The 18,888-nt window shown below is 42.5% G+C and overlaps 1 protein-coding gene across 2 annotated transcripts in view; it reads right to left on the reverse strand.

Annotated features, from left to right (window-relative positions):
* Trak2 (trafficking kinesin protein 2) overlaps positions 1–18,888 on the reverse strand; it is a 61,718-nt gene that overhangs the window by 25,791 nt on the left and 17,039 nt on the right. For both annotated transcript variants that reach the window (XM_060368423.1, XM_021652166.2), the window contains exon 2: positions 4,717–5,006. In XM_060368423.1, the coding sequence (XP_060224406.1) occupies positions 4,717–4,807 (91 nt within the window). In that variant the 5' untranslated portion in view covers positions 4,808–5,006. The remainder of the gene's footprint in view (positions 1–4,716; positions 5,007–18,888) is intronic.

Consider the following 18,888-nt stretch of genomic DNA (forward strand, 5'->3'; position numbering starts at 1 on the left):
TACATGCAGTCAAAACACCAATGCCCACAAGTTGTCCTTTAGGAAACCAAAGAAATGTTAGACATGGTAATCTCTCCTGGTTTTTATTATTAATTCTAGTGCCTTAGTTTGCCTTCCAGATTTCTTTGAAAAGAGAACTTCTAAAATAAAAATCATCTTACAAATTTAAATGATATGTTACCTACAATATATTGCTTAGTGCATTTAGGCATATTTTTAAAATTTAAAATTAACCAGAACACTTTTTATTTCCTCCTTTTAATATGTCTTAGCCCTACTTAAAATGAATCAATTTCACTTTATATATTTGGGGCTAGGGAAGGAAACAAGAACATGCAGCAGAAAACAGTCAATTCATAAGGGATAGAAACCGTATTTTCTTTAATAAGCAAATTTGGACTTTTTGGGAGGACTCCTGACAATCTGGAAGCTTTTGTAAACACTGACATTTTCCTGTAAGCTTCCAGTAACAGTACATTTTACTGTTTCCTAGAAACAGGAAGAGCACTAACACTAAGCTCTGGCAGTGGAATACATATTTTGTCAATTTTATTTGGAAGATGGGATACACTTAGAGCACTAAATGTGTAAGAAGAAAATATGGAACAAAGGGAAAAGTGGTCTTCACCTAAAGCCGCCCCAGCCACACGTTCAGTGTGATGCTTGGGAAAGAACACTGGCTTGCTTGTCAGCTCTGGTTTGGGCCCTGGCTGTTTCGTGTGACACGGAGCAGGCTGTTTGAGTTCTGGCCTCTGTTTCTCCCTCCGTAAAACAGGTGACTGGAGGTCCTTGCCCTCCACAGTGGTTGTGTGAACGCCATCTGATATAAACCAGAAAAAACACTTCTATCTTGGTATAATGCCTGGCATGGGTGGAGACGCTGCCTAAATGTTAGCTTTCTCTTTAGCGTTTCTTTTTCTTGTGTTGCGTGTGAAGTTGTGTGTGCGGAGGTCAGAGGACAACACAGGTGTGGTCCTCACCTTCTACCTGTGTGAGTCAGGGTCTGTCTTCTGCCACAGTGTATGTGTGCCAGGCTAGATGGCCTGCAGGCTCCCGGGACTTTCCTGTCTCCACCTCCCGTCTCATCTTCGAAGTTCCTCCTGGTGCGTGACAACCGCTTGACCCACCGAGCCCTGGCTCCAGCCTGGCTTTCTGTTATTGTTTTACTACTGTCTTTTGACCTTGTGAAGGTTATGTTAATCGTCAACTTGGCAGACTCTGCAGTCGCCTGGGAGACTCCTCTGGAAACGCCTGTGTGGGGTCATTTAGGCTACATGAACTAAGGTGGGCCGACTCACGCACAGGTCCTTACACACTGTTTCTGACGTACCACACATACTTCTCCAGAGCCTAAATTCTCCAGGTGCCCACTGTCCTACTTTTCAGTCTTAATATTAGAGAGTACATGGGCTTTGGCATCATATCTAGTCTCTAAATCGGACTCTACACATTAGTGATGAGATGTTAGACATATGACTCATCTCTCCTGAGCCCCGTCCCCACACATCTCCAAAATGAAGAAAGCTGTCTAATACTCCCGGGTTATACTTGGCACACAGTAGACATCCAGTGAATACTGCTGATGTCTCTAGCCTCTCACACGCTGGCCGTGAACACAGTTGGGGCTTTCTTACGTGTCTGCTCCTGGCTTCACATTTACAAAATCACCCAGCATTCAACAGCACCCAAATTTAGTGTTTACAAAGGAGAGTTATCTCTTTTAACACAACTCAAATACTATGGCTTAAAGTAGGGAAAGTACAGGATGGCATATCCTCCCTCCTACTTGTAGGAGATCTGGCATTTCCTTTGTGGGTAGTATAAAGAAACATGTTCCAGCTGGCAAAGAAAAATAGTTTAAGAAAATAATCTCTGAGAGAGTACATTTCTATTAGTTAATAAAAAGGCTCACACTATCACTCGTCTCCATTCAACCAGAAGATAAACAGTTGCTTCATAGCACAAGAAGAAATGTGGTGCATTTATGCCTCAGACAGAGTTCTAAAGAACTCCAACAATTATCACACAGAGCCCTGAAAACACATCCACATTTTATCATTACAAACTCCCAGGGACTATGTACTTTCTGCATGCTGCACATGCATTACAGACTGCCTCTCTAGTACTTCCACGAGAGAGACTGACTACACACACACACACACACACACACACACACACACACACACACGCGCATAGACAGGCATCCCAGGATGTGATGGAAACAAGGAGCACAAGCATCATCATCATCTTGTCCTTCAGCAACTCTTCCATATACTCACTTCTTTCCAGTCACAATGCCTCCATTTAGGTTCAGGGGTTCTGTTTGGTTTTCTTAAATATGACTTCAAATATGAGCTGCCCTTAACACACTCAAATCACCATCCATACTTTCATCATAGGACTCTCCTTTGCAAGGGTGAAATGGGCATGACTGTCATCTCTCCAAAACACACACACACACACACACATACAGCTCTACCTCACTGAATACCTGAGGCAATTAAACTAATCCTAGAATAAAGAATATTGAAGTATGGACCTATCTAACAAAGATGAAGCATAACCCTAAAATGAGACCCTTATCACCAAATGATTTCTCAAAACAAAGTTGAACTCTCCACAGAAAATCACTTATCTAACATATATCAGGAACACATAATTCAACTTTTAAAAATTTGGTCACATGATTTTTGCATGGATAACAAAATCTAGAACTGGTCAATGATTGTACATGAAATGATGCTCCCTGGCATCAGTCATCAAGGAAACTGAAGAAGACCCCAGAGAGGCCCCGGGGCACACTACAAGAATGGTTCAAATGGATGACCTTACATGCGCTCATGGTGTGGGGCTGGCAGTAAGCAGGGCAGAGCCTGCAGCCTCTGCTGGTCTTAAAGACAAGTTTTATCCAATCACAGTCATACTCATCCTTTCATGGCTGCTGTAACAGCAAAGAAGGTTAGCCCTGACTTATTGGCAAAAAAAAATTTTAAAAGCACAAATGAAAAATCTTGCCAGGTGCGGTGGCACACCCTTTAACCCCAGCACTCGGGAGGCAGAGGCAGGCGGATCTGTGTGAGTTTGGGGCCAGCCTGGTCTACAAAGTGAGTTTCAGGTCAGCCAGGGCTATCTGAAACTGTGTAAGACATTCTTTCTCAAAAAAGAGCAAAACAAACAAAAACAAAACAAAGCAAAAAACAAAAAGGAAGAAAAAGGAAAACCTCAAAAAGCACCTTGCCACAAAAAAACCAAACTCAATTCATCTGAAATTCTAGTACAAGCAAACTCCACCCACAGGAGTCCACAGAAGGACAGAGCAGATGGAGGGCTGCCCACAGCTGGCAGGGAGAGGTGGAGATCTGGGTGCGAGAGAATCTGACAGGATCTCGAATGCACAGTCACTATCTGTCAGAACTCAAGCACTTAAAATGGGCACAGTGTTCTCTACCTTAGTAAACATGTGGTGACAAAGCTGAGTGAAAACAGCCTTGGCTTCTTCCTTGACTTGGGCTTTTAGAAAAGCAGGAACATGCGGGACTGTGCTTTATAACACCCCCAGCTGTGTCTGGGGAAATACAATGTATTCATGTATCTGTAGTGAATGTAAGTCTAATGAACAAGATAGTCTAGAACAGGCTACATTGGTCAGGCTTTGTGAGCTAAGGACTTATTATTAATTTGACAAGGACAATGATAAGTGTGTGGTGTGTGTGTGCGCATTTGAGCACAGGCAACCGTGTGCCACAACACACATGTGAGACAACTTTCAGGAGTGCTGGGATTACGGCTGGGCTCTGTTGTGCCCAGCACTTTTTTCTGTTATGTGGGATCCGGGGGTTGAACTTGAGTTGAAAGGTCTGAGTGGCTACCGCTTTCCTCACTCAACCACTCCCTGGCTGCATTTAGTGACTTTTAAAACACTTGAGGAAAGTACACTTCTGATTATTTTGTTTGTGAAAAGATTTGTATTTGCTTCTCTGTTTTGCCTGTGTCTATGTGAGAATGTGAACACAGGTGTGTGTAGATGTGTACATCAGGAGACTAGAAGAGGACACGAGATCCCTGTTCTCCTATTCCTTTGAGGCAGGGGCTCTCCCTGAATTTGGGGCTTGTGTTTTCTAGTTGAGCTAGAAAACAAGCAAGCCTCCGAGACCATCTGTCTGTGCCCCACTCACAGCTGGTGCTACAGGCATGTAGAGGACACCCAGTCTGCCCCACGGGTTAGGGATCCAAACACTGGTCCTCATGACAGCACAGCAAGTTCTGTAACTAACATCGTTCTCCAGACCCTGAGGTTTTTTTTTTTCTTCTTTTCTTAATTCAACTATTTTTAATTATTTTTTTTCTCGCAGCTATAACCTCAAAGGCCTCTTTGCATACCCTCCCCAGGCCCAACGGCCTCTTGTGTGCCAGGCACAGTGGTCACATGACTGTAGGTATACAAACATGGGCACGTGGCTCTTCCACAGTTCTTCTCACAGGGTGGCTTGGTAGGTATACGGGAGTCTGGCCCAGGCCCAGAACCACATAGGAGGCAGATTTTGATAAAGACAGAAGAGATCAAGAGGTGGACTGTTTAAGTCAGTCTGTCTCAGGACCTCCAGGCTGCAAGGGGAGGCAGGGGTTCCATCAAGGCACTCGACACAGGTCAGACTGAGGAATGTGCACTTTGTCCAGATAGGAAATGACACTTGAGCATTATAAGACTGAACTCACCAGTGATGCTCTCCGAGTCTCTATGATTGCTATTCATGAGGTTTTCTTCACCTGTTGGTGATGTGAAAATGGCATTCTGGGACTGACTCATGCAGAATCCTTTCTTGCTTTGGTTGAAAGTGGCAGCTTTGGTATGAATCGGAGTAAAGGAAATCCATTAAGCCATTTAGTAAAGAAATGGCCGTGGTCATGTGGTTATTTTCTTGAAGACAGATTTTCCGCGATGAGTCAGGTGACATCTGCAGCCGTAAGTGCTCTCATGTGATTATCACCCCTTAGACAGTCATGGCCTAAAACAAAGAACACATCAGGTGGTTAAAACTCAGCACGCTCTTTAATAACAGGACTCTAATTTCTTGGCATGCCTGTCATTAAGAATGTTTTTCTATGATATACACAACAACATGAGTAAATCTCAATGTAATTAGGCTGGGCAAAAAAAAAAAAAAAAAAAAAAAAAAATCAGCTCATGGTTTATGATTCCATTTTTATAAAAATTGCAGAAACAAACAAACAACATATCTATGGTACCAAAAAGCAGATCAGTGGTGGCTGGGCTAGGGAAGGGCTTACTCAGGCACAGCTTCAAAGTACATGAACACGAACGCAATCTAATTATACAGCTTAAGTATGAAGCTGGTGCATATTGTGTTTCAATATCATTATAAACTTTTACAGACAATCAACCTTTACTACTGTGGCCTACTATAGAGTAGGAATGGAATGTATTTTAGAAGCCCAAGGCCTGGAGCACACGCATGTCAGGTTTTTATACTATACGTAGAATATAAAATGCTACTTGAAGGCAAACTGTGACAGTGGAAAGATGTACATGATGAACCAGAAAGCAAATAATGTAATAACTCAAGAGTTACAGATAACAGACCAATAAAAGAGATAAAATGAAATAATTTGTTCAGGTCTAGCCACTACCGGCATTTGAGTCATTTGTGTGGAACACACTGAATGCAGCCTTGGCAACACTGGCCCTGTCCTGACCAGTGCTGGTAGAGCTCCTTTCTGGGCCTTCTCCCCGCTGCAACACGCAAAACGTCTCCAGCCACTGCCATATGTCCCTGGCAGAAAACTGCCCCCAGCTCAGAACCACTGATATAGAAGAAACTCGATACCACTCATTTGAAATAAGTAAAAATGCCGACAAGTAGTTTTATCGTCTATAACATCACATGCTAAGCTTTACTCATTATCCGATAGACAGGGAATACAAAAGAGACTTTTAAAACTTTACTGAAGCAGTGTAAGTTGTTGCTGTGAGATTGTAGAAAGGCTTTTCCAATGTCTACAAAGCTTTTAATGCATGGTAACTACAACCCAATTCCACCGACAGAACTTACACAATGGAGATATTCACAAAGCATGCCAAGACACAGGGACAGGAATAGCCACACAGTACTGACTTAAATATTTTTCCAAAAGCACACACATAAAAGTGGAATGTCCATAATGATATGTTTTAATAATGCATATATGTAATGGATACTGTTTTAGTAATGTGGTTATATGCATGAAAGGAATTACAATCCAGGCCAGGTGTCTGTAACTCCAACAGTCAGGAGGGTGAGGCAAATGATAGTGAGTTTGAGACCAGCCTGGGCTACATAGTTTCAGGGGAGCCTATACAACTTAATGAAACTTAAGTGTTTCAAAACAGTCAAAGAGCCGGGCATGCAGGCAGATCTCTGAATTTGAGGCCATCCAGTACTATACAGTGAGATGTTGTCGTAAGAGACACCAAAACAGCTGGGCACGGTGGCACACAACTGTAATCCCAGCACTCAGGGAGGCAGAGGCAGGCAGATCTTCATGAATTCAAGGCCAACCTGGTCTACAAAGCGAGGCCAGGACAACCAAGGCTGCACAGAGAAACCCTGTCTCGAAAAACAAAAAACAAAACAAAAAAGACATTAAAACAAAACAAAGGTTGCAACAGACTATATATAATATATATTTACATATATGCTTACTTAAAACAAGGAACAACAACAAAACCCAGAAGCTTATCAGCTAGAAAATGTTCAATTCAGTGGGGTGTGGTGGTGCACACCTGTAATCTCAGTACTAAATGGGGAGAGCACAAGGCCACAGCAGGTGCGCTCCATAGCGAGGCCCTGTCAGAGATAGGAGTGGGAGGGAGGGGTGTCCAATCCTAACCATAAGCTTAGCTTCACAGTACGGTATCTGTGAAACAGCCATGGCAGCTTCTGTTTACAGCCCATTCATCCTCATCAATACTCAGTTATGTCTTGAGTCAAGAAGTAGAACACAGAAAAGAACAAGGCAGAGGAGCCTGAGGAAGAATGAGTTGCCAACATAGGAATGCAAGTTTCAGAGACAAAGCAAGCAACAGACCCAGAGAAGTCAGAGCAGAAATTTGAGAGACTTCAGAATTAATAGTGACCTTTTTGGAGGCCACTGTAATACATCCCAAACCAGGCTGGTGAACAAATTACAAAGCAAAAGAGGAGTTTAGAGAATACAGAGCAGAATTTCCCAACACCTAGACTTTCAGAAACTTTTAAAAACTTCTGTGGTCTCTGGCATAGGGGTTCACTTTCAAGTGTTTCTATAACCCTCCTTTTTTTGAGATTTTATTTTTATTTTATGGGTTTAAGTGTTTGCCTGAGTGCTGGGTGGCAGCCCAGCAGTTGGGAGTCAGAGGCTAGGCAGCCTGGTCTACAGAGTGAGTTCCAGGACAGCAGGGCTACACAGAGAAACCCTGTGTCAAAAAAACAAAAATAAAAACAAAGTGTTTGCCTGAAAGTGTCGGCATACCACATGCTGTTCCTGTGGAAGCCAGAAAAGGGCATCAGATCCCCCTGGAACTGGAGTTATAGGCAGCCATGAGCTGTCATGTGGGTGCTGGGAATTGAATATGGGGCCTCTGGAAGAGCAGCCAGGGCTCTCAGCCACTGCTGAGTCATCTCTTCAGCCCCCATTCTATTACCTAAAACATAAAACATTTTATAAAAAATAAAACCAGAATTAACAAAACTCTACTTCCCCCAAGTTTATAATTTCATGCTGGCATAACAAAAATTAAAATTTTAAATAATTGAATGTTGCTTTTAATAAACACGATAATTAAAAAAAAATTTTTTTTATAATTTTATTTTATGTGCATTGGTATGAGGGAGTCAGATCACCTGGAACTTGAGTTACAGACAGTTGTGAGCTGCCATGTGGGTGCTCACATGTGAACCCAGGTCCTTTGGAAGAGCAGACAGTGCTCTTAACCACTGAGCCATCTCTCCAGACCCTAAAATAATATTTAAAATTTAATATTAATAAAGTTTCTTTTACATGTACAACTATTTTCTTGGAAGAAGTTTGCAATGTAGAAATGAGGATCAGCCAGTGCAAAAAACATTAGGCAAAGCTCACAATATTTGATAGGGTCTGTGATTCTCACCATCAAAAATCTACTTGACAATTCATACACTTTCTACTCTAATGTATGGATGTGGTTTCCCCATAGAATCTTTATATTCAGAATTATGATTTCCAAACCAAGCACTGTAAACGGAATAGAAATGTATTTGGATGAAACCAATAAAGCTTTGCCTCCTGAACTTGAGTGGAAGAGGATGCCACCTTCTCTGAGGTGATCTACATCTGGGTACACACACACTGTGAGTTTCTGTCAACAGAGGGTGGAAATAATGACTTTGAAGGTCTGTTCATGTCTCATCCACTTTTTACTCAGTCTTTTTAAAGTTAAAATACTCTAAAAGCTGGAGTAAGAATCTGGGGGCTGGGGAGGTGACCCAGTGGGTGAGGGGCTTGCTAAGCAAGCACGAGGCTGAGCCAAGTCCTAGGGTGCAGAGGAGCCTGGCATGGGGAGCGGGCAGGCTTCGAATCCCAATGTTGGGGAGGCAGGGAAAGCTGGCTCTCTGGAGCCTGGTGATTGGCCATGTACGGTGAGTTCTGGGCCAGTGAGAAACTGTCTCAAAAAAGGTGAACAACTCCGCTCAAGGCGGACCTCTACCCCTCCCCCCATGCACGGGGCCCTGCACACCAATGAACACATAGACACAAAGAGCCTAGTGATGTATTTTAAAAGATAGAATGGCAATGTAAGTGTAAGAATGACCTTGGTGCTCACTGGTGCCTGGTGAGCAAACTACTGCCAACATTCCTGTCTGTTTGTCACCTGTTTTTGCAGTGTGTGAGCTAATGATAGCTTTTACTTTTAAATGGCTGGAAGGAAAAAAAAAATCCACATGCCCCAGCCCTCGGGGCTTCAACTGGGTTCCTAAAGTAGGAGAATGGAAGGAATGGGGCAGGGGTAGGGACAAGAGACACAGGAATGAAAGCCAAGTCTGTTTGTTTGATCAAGGCTTCCGTTTATTAGAAATTTGTACCCAACTTATATAGGGAGAAGGCAGGAAAGGGGGAAGGTTAATCTACTGCTGCAGGAAATAAGAAGAGTGCTTTCATGGGTTGAATATTGTACCTGCAAGATACCATAAGGATATTCTCTTAAGATATCTTACGGATGCTCTAACAAAGGATGTCCTCACAATCTATCACCCATGATTTAGGGTCTAGATAACTCTTTCACTACATAGCTTTAGGTCTCCACTAAATGACCTTTGCTCTCTACTTGGCTTTGGCTTCAGTAACTACCTTTGTCTCCACTAGGTAGCTTTGACTTTGGCTTCCGTAGATAGCCCTGGCTCACTAATTGACTTTGGCTTCCGTAGATACCTTTGTCTTCACTATATAGCTTTGGCTTTGGCTTCCATAGATAGCTTTGGCTCCCGGCACCCACACACTGTAAAAATAAGACAATTATTTTTTAGTGTGTCCAAATGAAGTTTTGCTGGAGCACAGACATACACTCCTGTTTGAATACTGTCCACTGATTGCATTCACACTCCATGACAACTTAGTAAATGTGGTAACTGCTGTTGGTTGTACATACATAGATGGCAAGATACTAGGCTATCACACACACACATACACACACACACACACACAATTTGATATTTGACAGAAAAAGCTTCCTAACCTTAATCAAAGTAAAATAATTCAGTCACCAAAATACTATTATGTAAAACTAAGCTTTGCAAGATGTACTTCTGAAAGCTGGGTTTCCTTCTACATTTATAGACTTGTAATTAAAGGACAGATTTCTACTCTCTACACCTGTAAGTGTATTGAAAAGCTATTGTAAATTTCTGAGAAAGCCTTTTTTTAAAAAGTAGTAAGTTACAAATTTGTCTGTGAAGGGGGGGTCAACAGTGGGTAGTGAAGAGGGAAAGAAGTGAAAAATGAGGAGAATAAAAGTATCTATAACCGGTCCAAGTTGATTCTTAAAACAGAACTGTGTTTTTTCTTCTTCTTTAAATCATGACTTGATCGAAGGCTACTGTGCAAAGTCTACTGTGACCTTGAGACCGGCTGCCTATGACTCTGTAACACACCGGTCACTTTATCCTCATATCTGAGCTGTCATTACATCTCCCTCAATTCTTTTAAAGATATTAGTTCATATATTCCTGGCTTACCCTGAACTCACTACACTGCAGATGAGGATGACCATGAACAACTCTTCAGTTTGTCTCCAACCCCTGGAACTATAGGTATGAGCCACCGCGCTGGTTTCCATTTGTTCCTTTCTTTATTCATTAAAAAAAAAATCATCTGTATGAAAGTGTTGCTCTCAGTATGCATGTCTGTGTACTATGTGTAGCCTGGTGCCCACGGGAACCAAAAGAGGGTGGACAGCTGTGAACCAGCATGCTGGGAATTGAACCCAGGTCCTCTAACCTCCCTGCCATCTCTCCAGTCCTCCATTTCTATTTTTTAATTTTGCTTTTTTATATTTATACACGTCACCTAAGAATACAAAACTTTGTGCAGGTTTTGATTATGGGTTCTAGACCTTTGCTCTAGAGAACTGCCTTTTAAGTTATCTCTGGAGTTTTCTTAATGATTTGATCTGAACATTTGCATGCAAGGGTACAGAAACTAGACTGAATTTAGGACTAAGTACATAGTGACAGTCACGCAGAAAGAATGCAGACCTCCAGGGCAATCCAGGAACCTGCCCAGCCTGCACATGGCACACCAGGTCAGGGTGGTGTAGCAGTGGAGCATTTTTCCTGGGAACTCCGAAGAACACGCTCAGCTCTAAACTTCATCTCCTCACTGAAGGCTGTTGGGAGTGGCGGCAGTAACTACAGTACAGTTTACGAATCTTGATGTTAAAGTCGGAATTTTAATCTGATTTACTGTGATTCTGACCTTGTGCCCATTATTTAACATTTATGAGGTTTTGGTTTTTTTTTTTTTTTTTTTTTTTTCCAAGAGGGAGATATTCACAAATAAGAGGCATCAGATATGAAGACTAAATTAAAAAAGGTAAAAATCCCTAGTTTGGCACCTGAGACACAGCAGACACTCAAATGCTCACTCTCGTTTTTCTCTATCCCGGAAGCCTGGGGAAAAGAACCTATTTCTTAAGTTTCTGGCCTGCCTGAGTACAGAACAGACCCATCTGAAGATCCGCTGAGTAACCGTCCATCAGAAAGAGACAAGAACCAAGAGGATCAAACACATCATCCAAGGCTGGGGACACTGGGAAGGATTATCAGCGGAGTTCATTCCCTGTGGACTCGAAGGGAGCTTGTTTGCACTGGGAAGTCTTACGAGTCCATAACATGATGGCCACTACATAAGCTCTCCCCGAAGCAAGCTAAAAAGCTTAACTACCATCACCACGTGACCTTCCAGCTGTGGAGGTCGGAGCCATGAGCTCTGCTGCCTGGTACTAAGGTGTCAGCAAGGCCACACCCCAGAGAAAAGCCTAGCTCCTTCCCTTCTAGGGGCTGCAGCTGCATATTTTGGCTCTGGGCCTCTCCTACTATCCTGAAAGCCAGCAGCATGGCATCTTCGAACTTCTTCCTGCTTCTACTGTCACACTGCTGGCTTCTGCTGCCAGATCTTCCTCTGCCTTTTTTTCCCTTTTTTTTTTTTTTTTTCTGTTTTGTTTTGTTTTGTTTGGGCTGAGGACAGAACCCAGGGCCTTGTGCTTGCTAGGCAAGTGCTCTACCACTGAGCTAAATCCCCAACCACTTCCTTTTCTTTTCTTATAAGGAACCTATAATCACTCTTTAAGGTCCAACTGGATAGTCCAAGATAAACATCTCAAGATCAGTCTGCAAAGTCCCTCTGCCTAACTAAGGTAGCATTCACAGTTTCCAAGGACTCCGAGATGGATGGTGCTGAGGGCTGTGATTCTGGCGACCACAGTGGCTAAGAATGTGAATCCCAGTGCAACCACTTACTTGTATGATCTGTCCTCTCCTTCCAGCACGTGTGCCCAGGATACGGAATTCAGATCTACACGCTAGGTGGCAAGCGTTTATCCTGCTGAGCCATCTCAAAGGCCCTGGCTGAGGAATTTTGCACAAACTATTTAAGCTTATTGCTTCATCTGTTAAATGGGCTCAATAACAGATCAACTTTATGGGCCTTGTGATGAGGATTGAAGGAGTTGTGAGAACAGCCTCGGAGGGTCACTGGGACAGTTATGGAACTCAGCCCAGGTAGAATAAGGCAACTACTATTTAAGTATTGCATTATTATTTCTACCATCACCAACGTGTTACTACAATCATTATTGGTGTTATCATACCTTTCCCAATGCACAATGGAAAGGACTACCATCCATGGCCTGATGGCATCTTCTCTCAACACAGGAAGTCATGCATGCTTCCAGGCTGTGTCCTGACAGTGACTTGGTCTGAGGATATCATCTTTTTCTTTTCATGTATGAATTGACAGGAAGAACAGTCCAGAGTCCTAACTCTCAGAAACTAAACTCTGGCAAGTGTGGATAGCAGGACCTCAGCGACCCCCGCAGCCACACAGTTCTTTATCCCCTTCTCTATCACTTCTTTCTCTGCTGGCTCTTTTTTTTTTTTCCTCTTATTCATTTATTATTATCGTTTATTCAATTTGTATCCCGGCTATAGCCCCCTCCCTCGTGTCCTCCTAATCCCACCTTCCCTCCCTCTTCTCCTCCCATGCCCCTTACCCAGTCCACTGATAGGGGAGGTCCTCCTCCCCTCCCATCTGACCCTAGCCTATCAGGTCTCATCACGACTGGTTGCATTGTCTTCCTCTGTGGACTGGCAAGGCTGCACCCCGCAGGGAGAGGTGATCAAAGAGCCAGCCACTGAGTTCATGCCAGAGAAAGTCTCTGCTTCCCTAACTAGGGACCCCACTTGGAGACTGAGTCTATGGGCTACATCTGAGCCGGGGTTTAAGGTCCTCTCTATGCATTGTCCTTGGTTGGGGTATCATTCTTTTCAGGGGCCCCAGGGCTCAGATTTTTTTGGCTCTGTTGGTCTCCTTTTGAAGCTCCTGTCCCCTCCAGGTCTTTCTATCTCCCCCTTCTTCCATAAGATTCCCTGCACTCTGCCCAAAGTTTGGCTATGAGCCTCAGCCTCTGCTTTGAAACCTTGATCAGTAGAGTTTTCAGAGGCCAACTGTGGTAGGCTCCTGTCCTGTTCCCTGTCTTCTGTTTCCAATATCTAATCCTGTTTGCCCTTCTGAATGAGGATTGAGCATCTTCCCTAGGGTCTTCCTTGTTGTTTAGCTTCTTTAGGACTATAGATTTTAGTATGTTTATCCTATATTATATGTCTAATATCCACTTATGAGTGAGTATATATCATTTGTGTCTTTCTGCTTCTGGGTTACCTCACTCAAGATGATCTTTTCTAGTTCCATCCATTTGTCTGCAAATTTCATGATTTCCTTGTTTTTAATTGCTGAGTAATATTCCATTGTGTAAATGTACCACAATTCCTGTATCCATTCCTCTGTTGAAGGACATCTAGGTTGTTTCCAGCTTCTGGTTATTACGAATAGAGCTGCTACGAACATGGCTGAGCAAAATTCCTTGTTGTATACTTGAGCATCTTTTGGATATATGCCTATGAGTGCTATAGCAGGATCTTGAGGAAGCACTATTCCTAATTGTCTGAGAAAGCGCCAGATTTCTTTCCAAAGTGGTTGTACAAGTTTACATTCCCACCAGCAATGGAGGAGGGTTCCCCTTTCTCCACAACCTCTCCAGCATGTGTTCTCACTTGAGTTTTTTGATCTTAGCCATTCTGATGGGTGTAAGGTGAAATCTCAGGGTTGTTTTGATTTGCATTTCCCTGATGACTAAGGACGTTGGGCATTTCTTTAAGTATTTCTCTGCCATTTGATATTCCTCTATTGAGAATTCTCTGTTTAGCTCTGTTCCCCATTTTTTAATTGGATTACTTGGTTTGTTGGTACTTAACTTCTTACGTTCCTTATATATTATGGATATTAGCCCTCTGTCAGATATAGCATTGGTGATCTCTGCTGGCTCTTATTTAGGTTTCTTTGTTTGTTTTGTTTTAAAGAAACAACTGCTTTTCTTTACAAGCTACCAACTCAAGCATGGCACATTTAACAAGAAACAGACCTCTATAAATCAAGCACATTTAGGAGAAAATCAAGTAAAATAACGAATGTACTTGTTTAAATAAGAATGGGACTTAAAAGGAACCACCAAAACATGTCATGGTCATAACCATTGCTGGCCTAAACATCATGACTGAGGACTTAGTTCCTAAGCTCAGACATGGAACTCAGTGGCCAACAATGAGAGCCTAAATATAGGCCCTGTGCCTAAAAAAAGGAGATAGTTCCTTAAAACAAGATACTTCTGACAAAACAGCACCAGGAAAAAGACTAGAAACTCAGGGAAACCCACCTTCTGGGAAGGCAGAGCCTGGAATTACAGTAAACTCAGATTTACTGGAAAACTTACATTGAAAATATATCTCAAAGTTTCATTTTAGAAACAATACTTTAGGGATTAATTTGAAATGCATGTTGGCCTCTGAGTTGTATGTAAAAGTGGGAACAGTGCCAATCACCAAGCGGCAACAGCTCCCCAGGCAACGGCAAACTAAGTCAGATTACAGATAAGCTTTTAAAAACAAAAGTTTATCTTGCTTCTACATGAAATAGTTAACTCCTGACCAAGTCTAACTGGTTGCAATGTATCTGGCTATACCTTAGGCAAAATTTACCAAAACTTCACAGGAACAATGATGCCACATCAGGACTGTCATGACTTTAGTACTAAGAGCTGAATGAAAAGGCATGGGGAGTGCCACCACCTAAACTGAAGGGGCCCAGTGAGCAGCAGACACCCAGGAGGCGGAGACCACACACTGTACCCAGCATCGAGGCAGCAGCAAATGGGCTGTACCCAGCACAGCTGCTCTAGCAGCAATCTGTCCATGTTCCTTTGTTTCCTAATTGCCATTCGAATTCATGACCGTGTATTTCAGAATATGAAATCCATGGAGGCAGCTTCTCCTTTCAGACAGCTTGGACCCAAAAGACTGTTAAGTGCACAAGGAAAGCATCCAAAACCATGAATAAGAGATAGGCTTTGGGTGGCCAACACTCCCTCTGACATGATATATTTCGGGCTTATCTGTCTGCTGAAGCAGGCAACCCCTCCCTGCCACAATCTCCACCACCAGAAGGGAGGTAACCTCTGGCAAGGAAGGAATCCACACCGGAGCTTCACTTGAAGATAAGAAAGGCTTGAGCCCTGGGTGCTGTGGTTTTGATAAGTTTCCACAGAAGCCCTCTCTCACCTACTACACCTTTAGCCTTTAAGCTCTTAAATCCTAAGCTTTACCTGAATTACCTTCTGAGGAGGCAGGCCACGTCAACAGTGGTCCTCTGCCCAAGCCACTTCAGATCACCACGTCACGCTTCTTCACCCCTGGCTGATCATTAACGGCAGAGGCCTCTTTCCTTGCATACCACCGAACTGTCCGGCATAAATGTCTCTATTACCTACTACCATATGTGAAAAGGTGTTCAAATTTTGTATGCCATTCCTACTTTGAATCCACAAATCCGTTGCCACTGAGGCTTTGAAAGCAGAAGGAAAGCTGTAATACTCCCATACTTTTTGAAACGTGGTCGGGCTGGTTCCAAACTTGCTGTACAGCTGAGGATGATCTTGGTTCTCTGATCCTTCTGCCTCCACCTCTTGAGTGATGGGATGACAGGTGTATGCCACCATGCCTAGTTTACTCAGTGCTGGGGATGGTACCCGGCTTTCATACATGCCCGCCACACGCTCTACAACTGACCTTCATTCAAAAGCCTGGTTATAAGTTTAAGGAGAGCCAGCGCTTCAGAAGATTTGCAAGAAAGTTAATGCACAAGGTGAGGACAGGGCTTGCCGCCCTGCCCACTGCAATACATAAAGGAAGGGCTGCTTGGCACATGCTGAAGAAGCTTAGGGACGCCTGGCTGGCACCTCTCGAGCAAAGATATATGCATTCTTTTGAAGTTGTATTTTGAGGTTGTCCAGGTCACACCGCTTAAGTAGCAATGGACACAGTGTCTCTGTGCTTTGTTCAACAAATGGAATGGGAAGAAAACAGGAGAGTGCTGATAACTATCTGCGATTCAAGACCTTCACATGACTCTGTCCTGAATACGGCTGAAAGGTCTAAAGAGCAACAAAGAAGGCGCTTTGTAGGTGAGGTACACTGTGAGTTGACCACTTTCACAGAAAAGGTGCGTTATACAGCGTGGCCCTACTCTCCACATTCACTTCTCATCTGAATTGGGGGGGGGGGGCGGAGGCAAACAAACCCAAAGCAAAGGACTATTATGAAGTTGTTTTTTTTTTTCCCCAAGAAAGCAAAGTGTGATATTTACTTGGTACTTACATATTATATTTTATCTACATTCAAAATTCACACCCCAGGTGTGTTAAGTACAAAATATAGCATTTAAGAGCGATTATCACAACCTTTGGATTTTATTTTTTATAGTACAAATTCTTAGCAGCATAAAAGCTAAACATGTTAATACATGCAAATGCTGGCATTCAAAAGTTTAAAGTCAGAAACATTAAACAGCACCCCTTTATTTGCAAAAGACTATGAAATAATCCATACTTCATAACTCACATTCATTGGCTTTTCACTAGTTTTCCATATTCCTTAATTTGTAAGGAACTGAAACGGAAAAATAATTACATTTGGTTAGCTTAATCTCACTGTGTTTCAACTACCTCAATATGGAAATGGGAACAGTATTTACCTTTTATGGGATGATGTGCGTGAAATAAGTTAGTATTTGTAAAAAATATGTACCAATATTTAGTATATAGTAAGCATTATCTTAATACATTAAATTATTATTGCTGTTGTTGATGTGTGTGTGGGAGAGGGGAGGTGCACGTGTCAACGTCAAAGGACAGCTGGAGTTGTTGCTTCTCTCCTTTCACCATGAGTCCTGGAGATCATGAGCTCGCTTATAAAGTACTTTTACCCAGTAAGCCATGCCCTGACCCATTAAGCTTTATCATGTTTTAAAAACTATAAAAGTTACGTACTCAGAGGTAGAAACAGAAATCGCAAATAAACTATTCATGACACCTGTTGTCTGGACACAGAAGCTGCATAGCTCAGAGCAGCTTCCATCTTTCTACCTTGCTAACGGCCCTTTTTAAATGTATACCCCTCATTCCAGCCTGCTATGTAGTCTCAGCGGCTGCTCCTAGCCATAATTCAGGAGCCAAGAGAAACAACATGCATCTGTAACCACTGCTCAAGATCAGCCTCTTCTACGAAACTCTCAATAAAAATCTCACAGCAGAATCCACACTGGCACAGCCACTCAGTGACTATCCACAGTGACTTGGTACCCTCAGTCCAAGAACTTCTGCTCCTGCGTATACTATCCACTCCAAAGAAATGTGATGCCAGCTATAAAGAGACATGGCTAGGATTGTTTCCTATAGCACTGGTCATGACAGGAAAGCCAGGGCCCACTCCCTTCAAAGTGTAGGTAAAATGTGTAGACACACTGCAGGGCCCCATGCACCAGGACCAAATGCTATGTGAGTAAAGCAATAATCAATTCCACTTACATAAAGTATTTCTCGTATTTAATCTGCATGCTTAGTATTTAGAAGCATATTAAAATGTTTTCTTTTGATGTGAGGAAAATGAAACTTTGAAGGTACAGGATTTAAAAAGGAATTCTAAAAGCTATGAAATGTTTACAACCTGTTGTTCTTTTTGGCAGTTTGCCATATAATTATTGCTACATCCCTTCCATTCTTGAAGGCTAAGCTCGTGCCTGGACACATCAACATGTGTTGGATGCCCTGATTACAGCAGCATGAGCAAGCTCTGCGGTGTAAGCGACGTGGCACAGTTCCTGGCCACTTCTTAAAAAGCCATCACATTTTCGGATGTAACTAGCTGCTCCTCGGCAGTGCAGGGCCAACAAAGGTGACAGTAAGAGCCTCAGTGCAGACGCTCTCAGGAGGGTACGTGCTTAGCCAGAGAATGCTCTAATGCAAGGTGTTTAGGTTCAAATGCGGCTAAGTGTGGTGAATAATGAAGTGTATTCCTCTATTTCATCTGCCAAAATCAGCCACAGGTGGCATTGCCGCTTCTGTTCAGTTGTTTTACCTTTCCAACGCAAAAGGAAAATGTAATGTACATATTCATGTATATATTTTTGTTTTTCATTATAAATACAATAAGTGCATCTAAAAATTTATGACAGCATGCAAAGAATCAATACTACTCATGATTTTTCAACATTCTTCACAAGATATAATGCTTAGCTGTTAGCAAAATATTTGTCTTTTGTCCATATTAACATATTAGCCAACTAACATTTTATTGATGACGATCCAGTATTTAGAATTATATAATTACATAATCACCAATTCTTTCCATTGATGATTTTTAAACAACAGTTTATTAGTTCACTTAAAAACTCAGGATCTGTAACGAGACTCAGCAAACATTTTCTGTAAAGAGTTGGACCGTTTTAGTGAAGCCGTAGGACCATTTACTGCATGAGGCTGTCATTCCCTTTTGTTAATTCCTTAAACAACAAGACCCTTCCTTATTTATTCGATCATCTGACACCCAAACTTTTGCTGGCTGCCCTTCGATCTAGAATCAAAGCCATGGCATGTTTGTACACAGATTAGAAGACCACAAGGACACGACACTCACACAACACGTGCAAGCAAAACTGAGAAAGCCATGCTTCGAAAACTACACTTCTCAACAGGGTTTCATTTTGATGTCT

The sequence above is a fragment of the Meriones unguiculatus genome, chromosome 15 (genome assembly GCF_030254825.1).
Source record: "Meriones unguiculatus strain TT.TT164.6M chromosome 15, Bangor_MerUng_6.1, whole genome shotgun sequence".
Lineage (NCBI taxonomy): Eukaryota > Metazoa > Chordata > Mammalia > Rodentia > Muridae > Meriones > Meriones unguiculatus.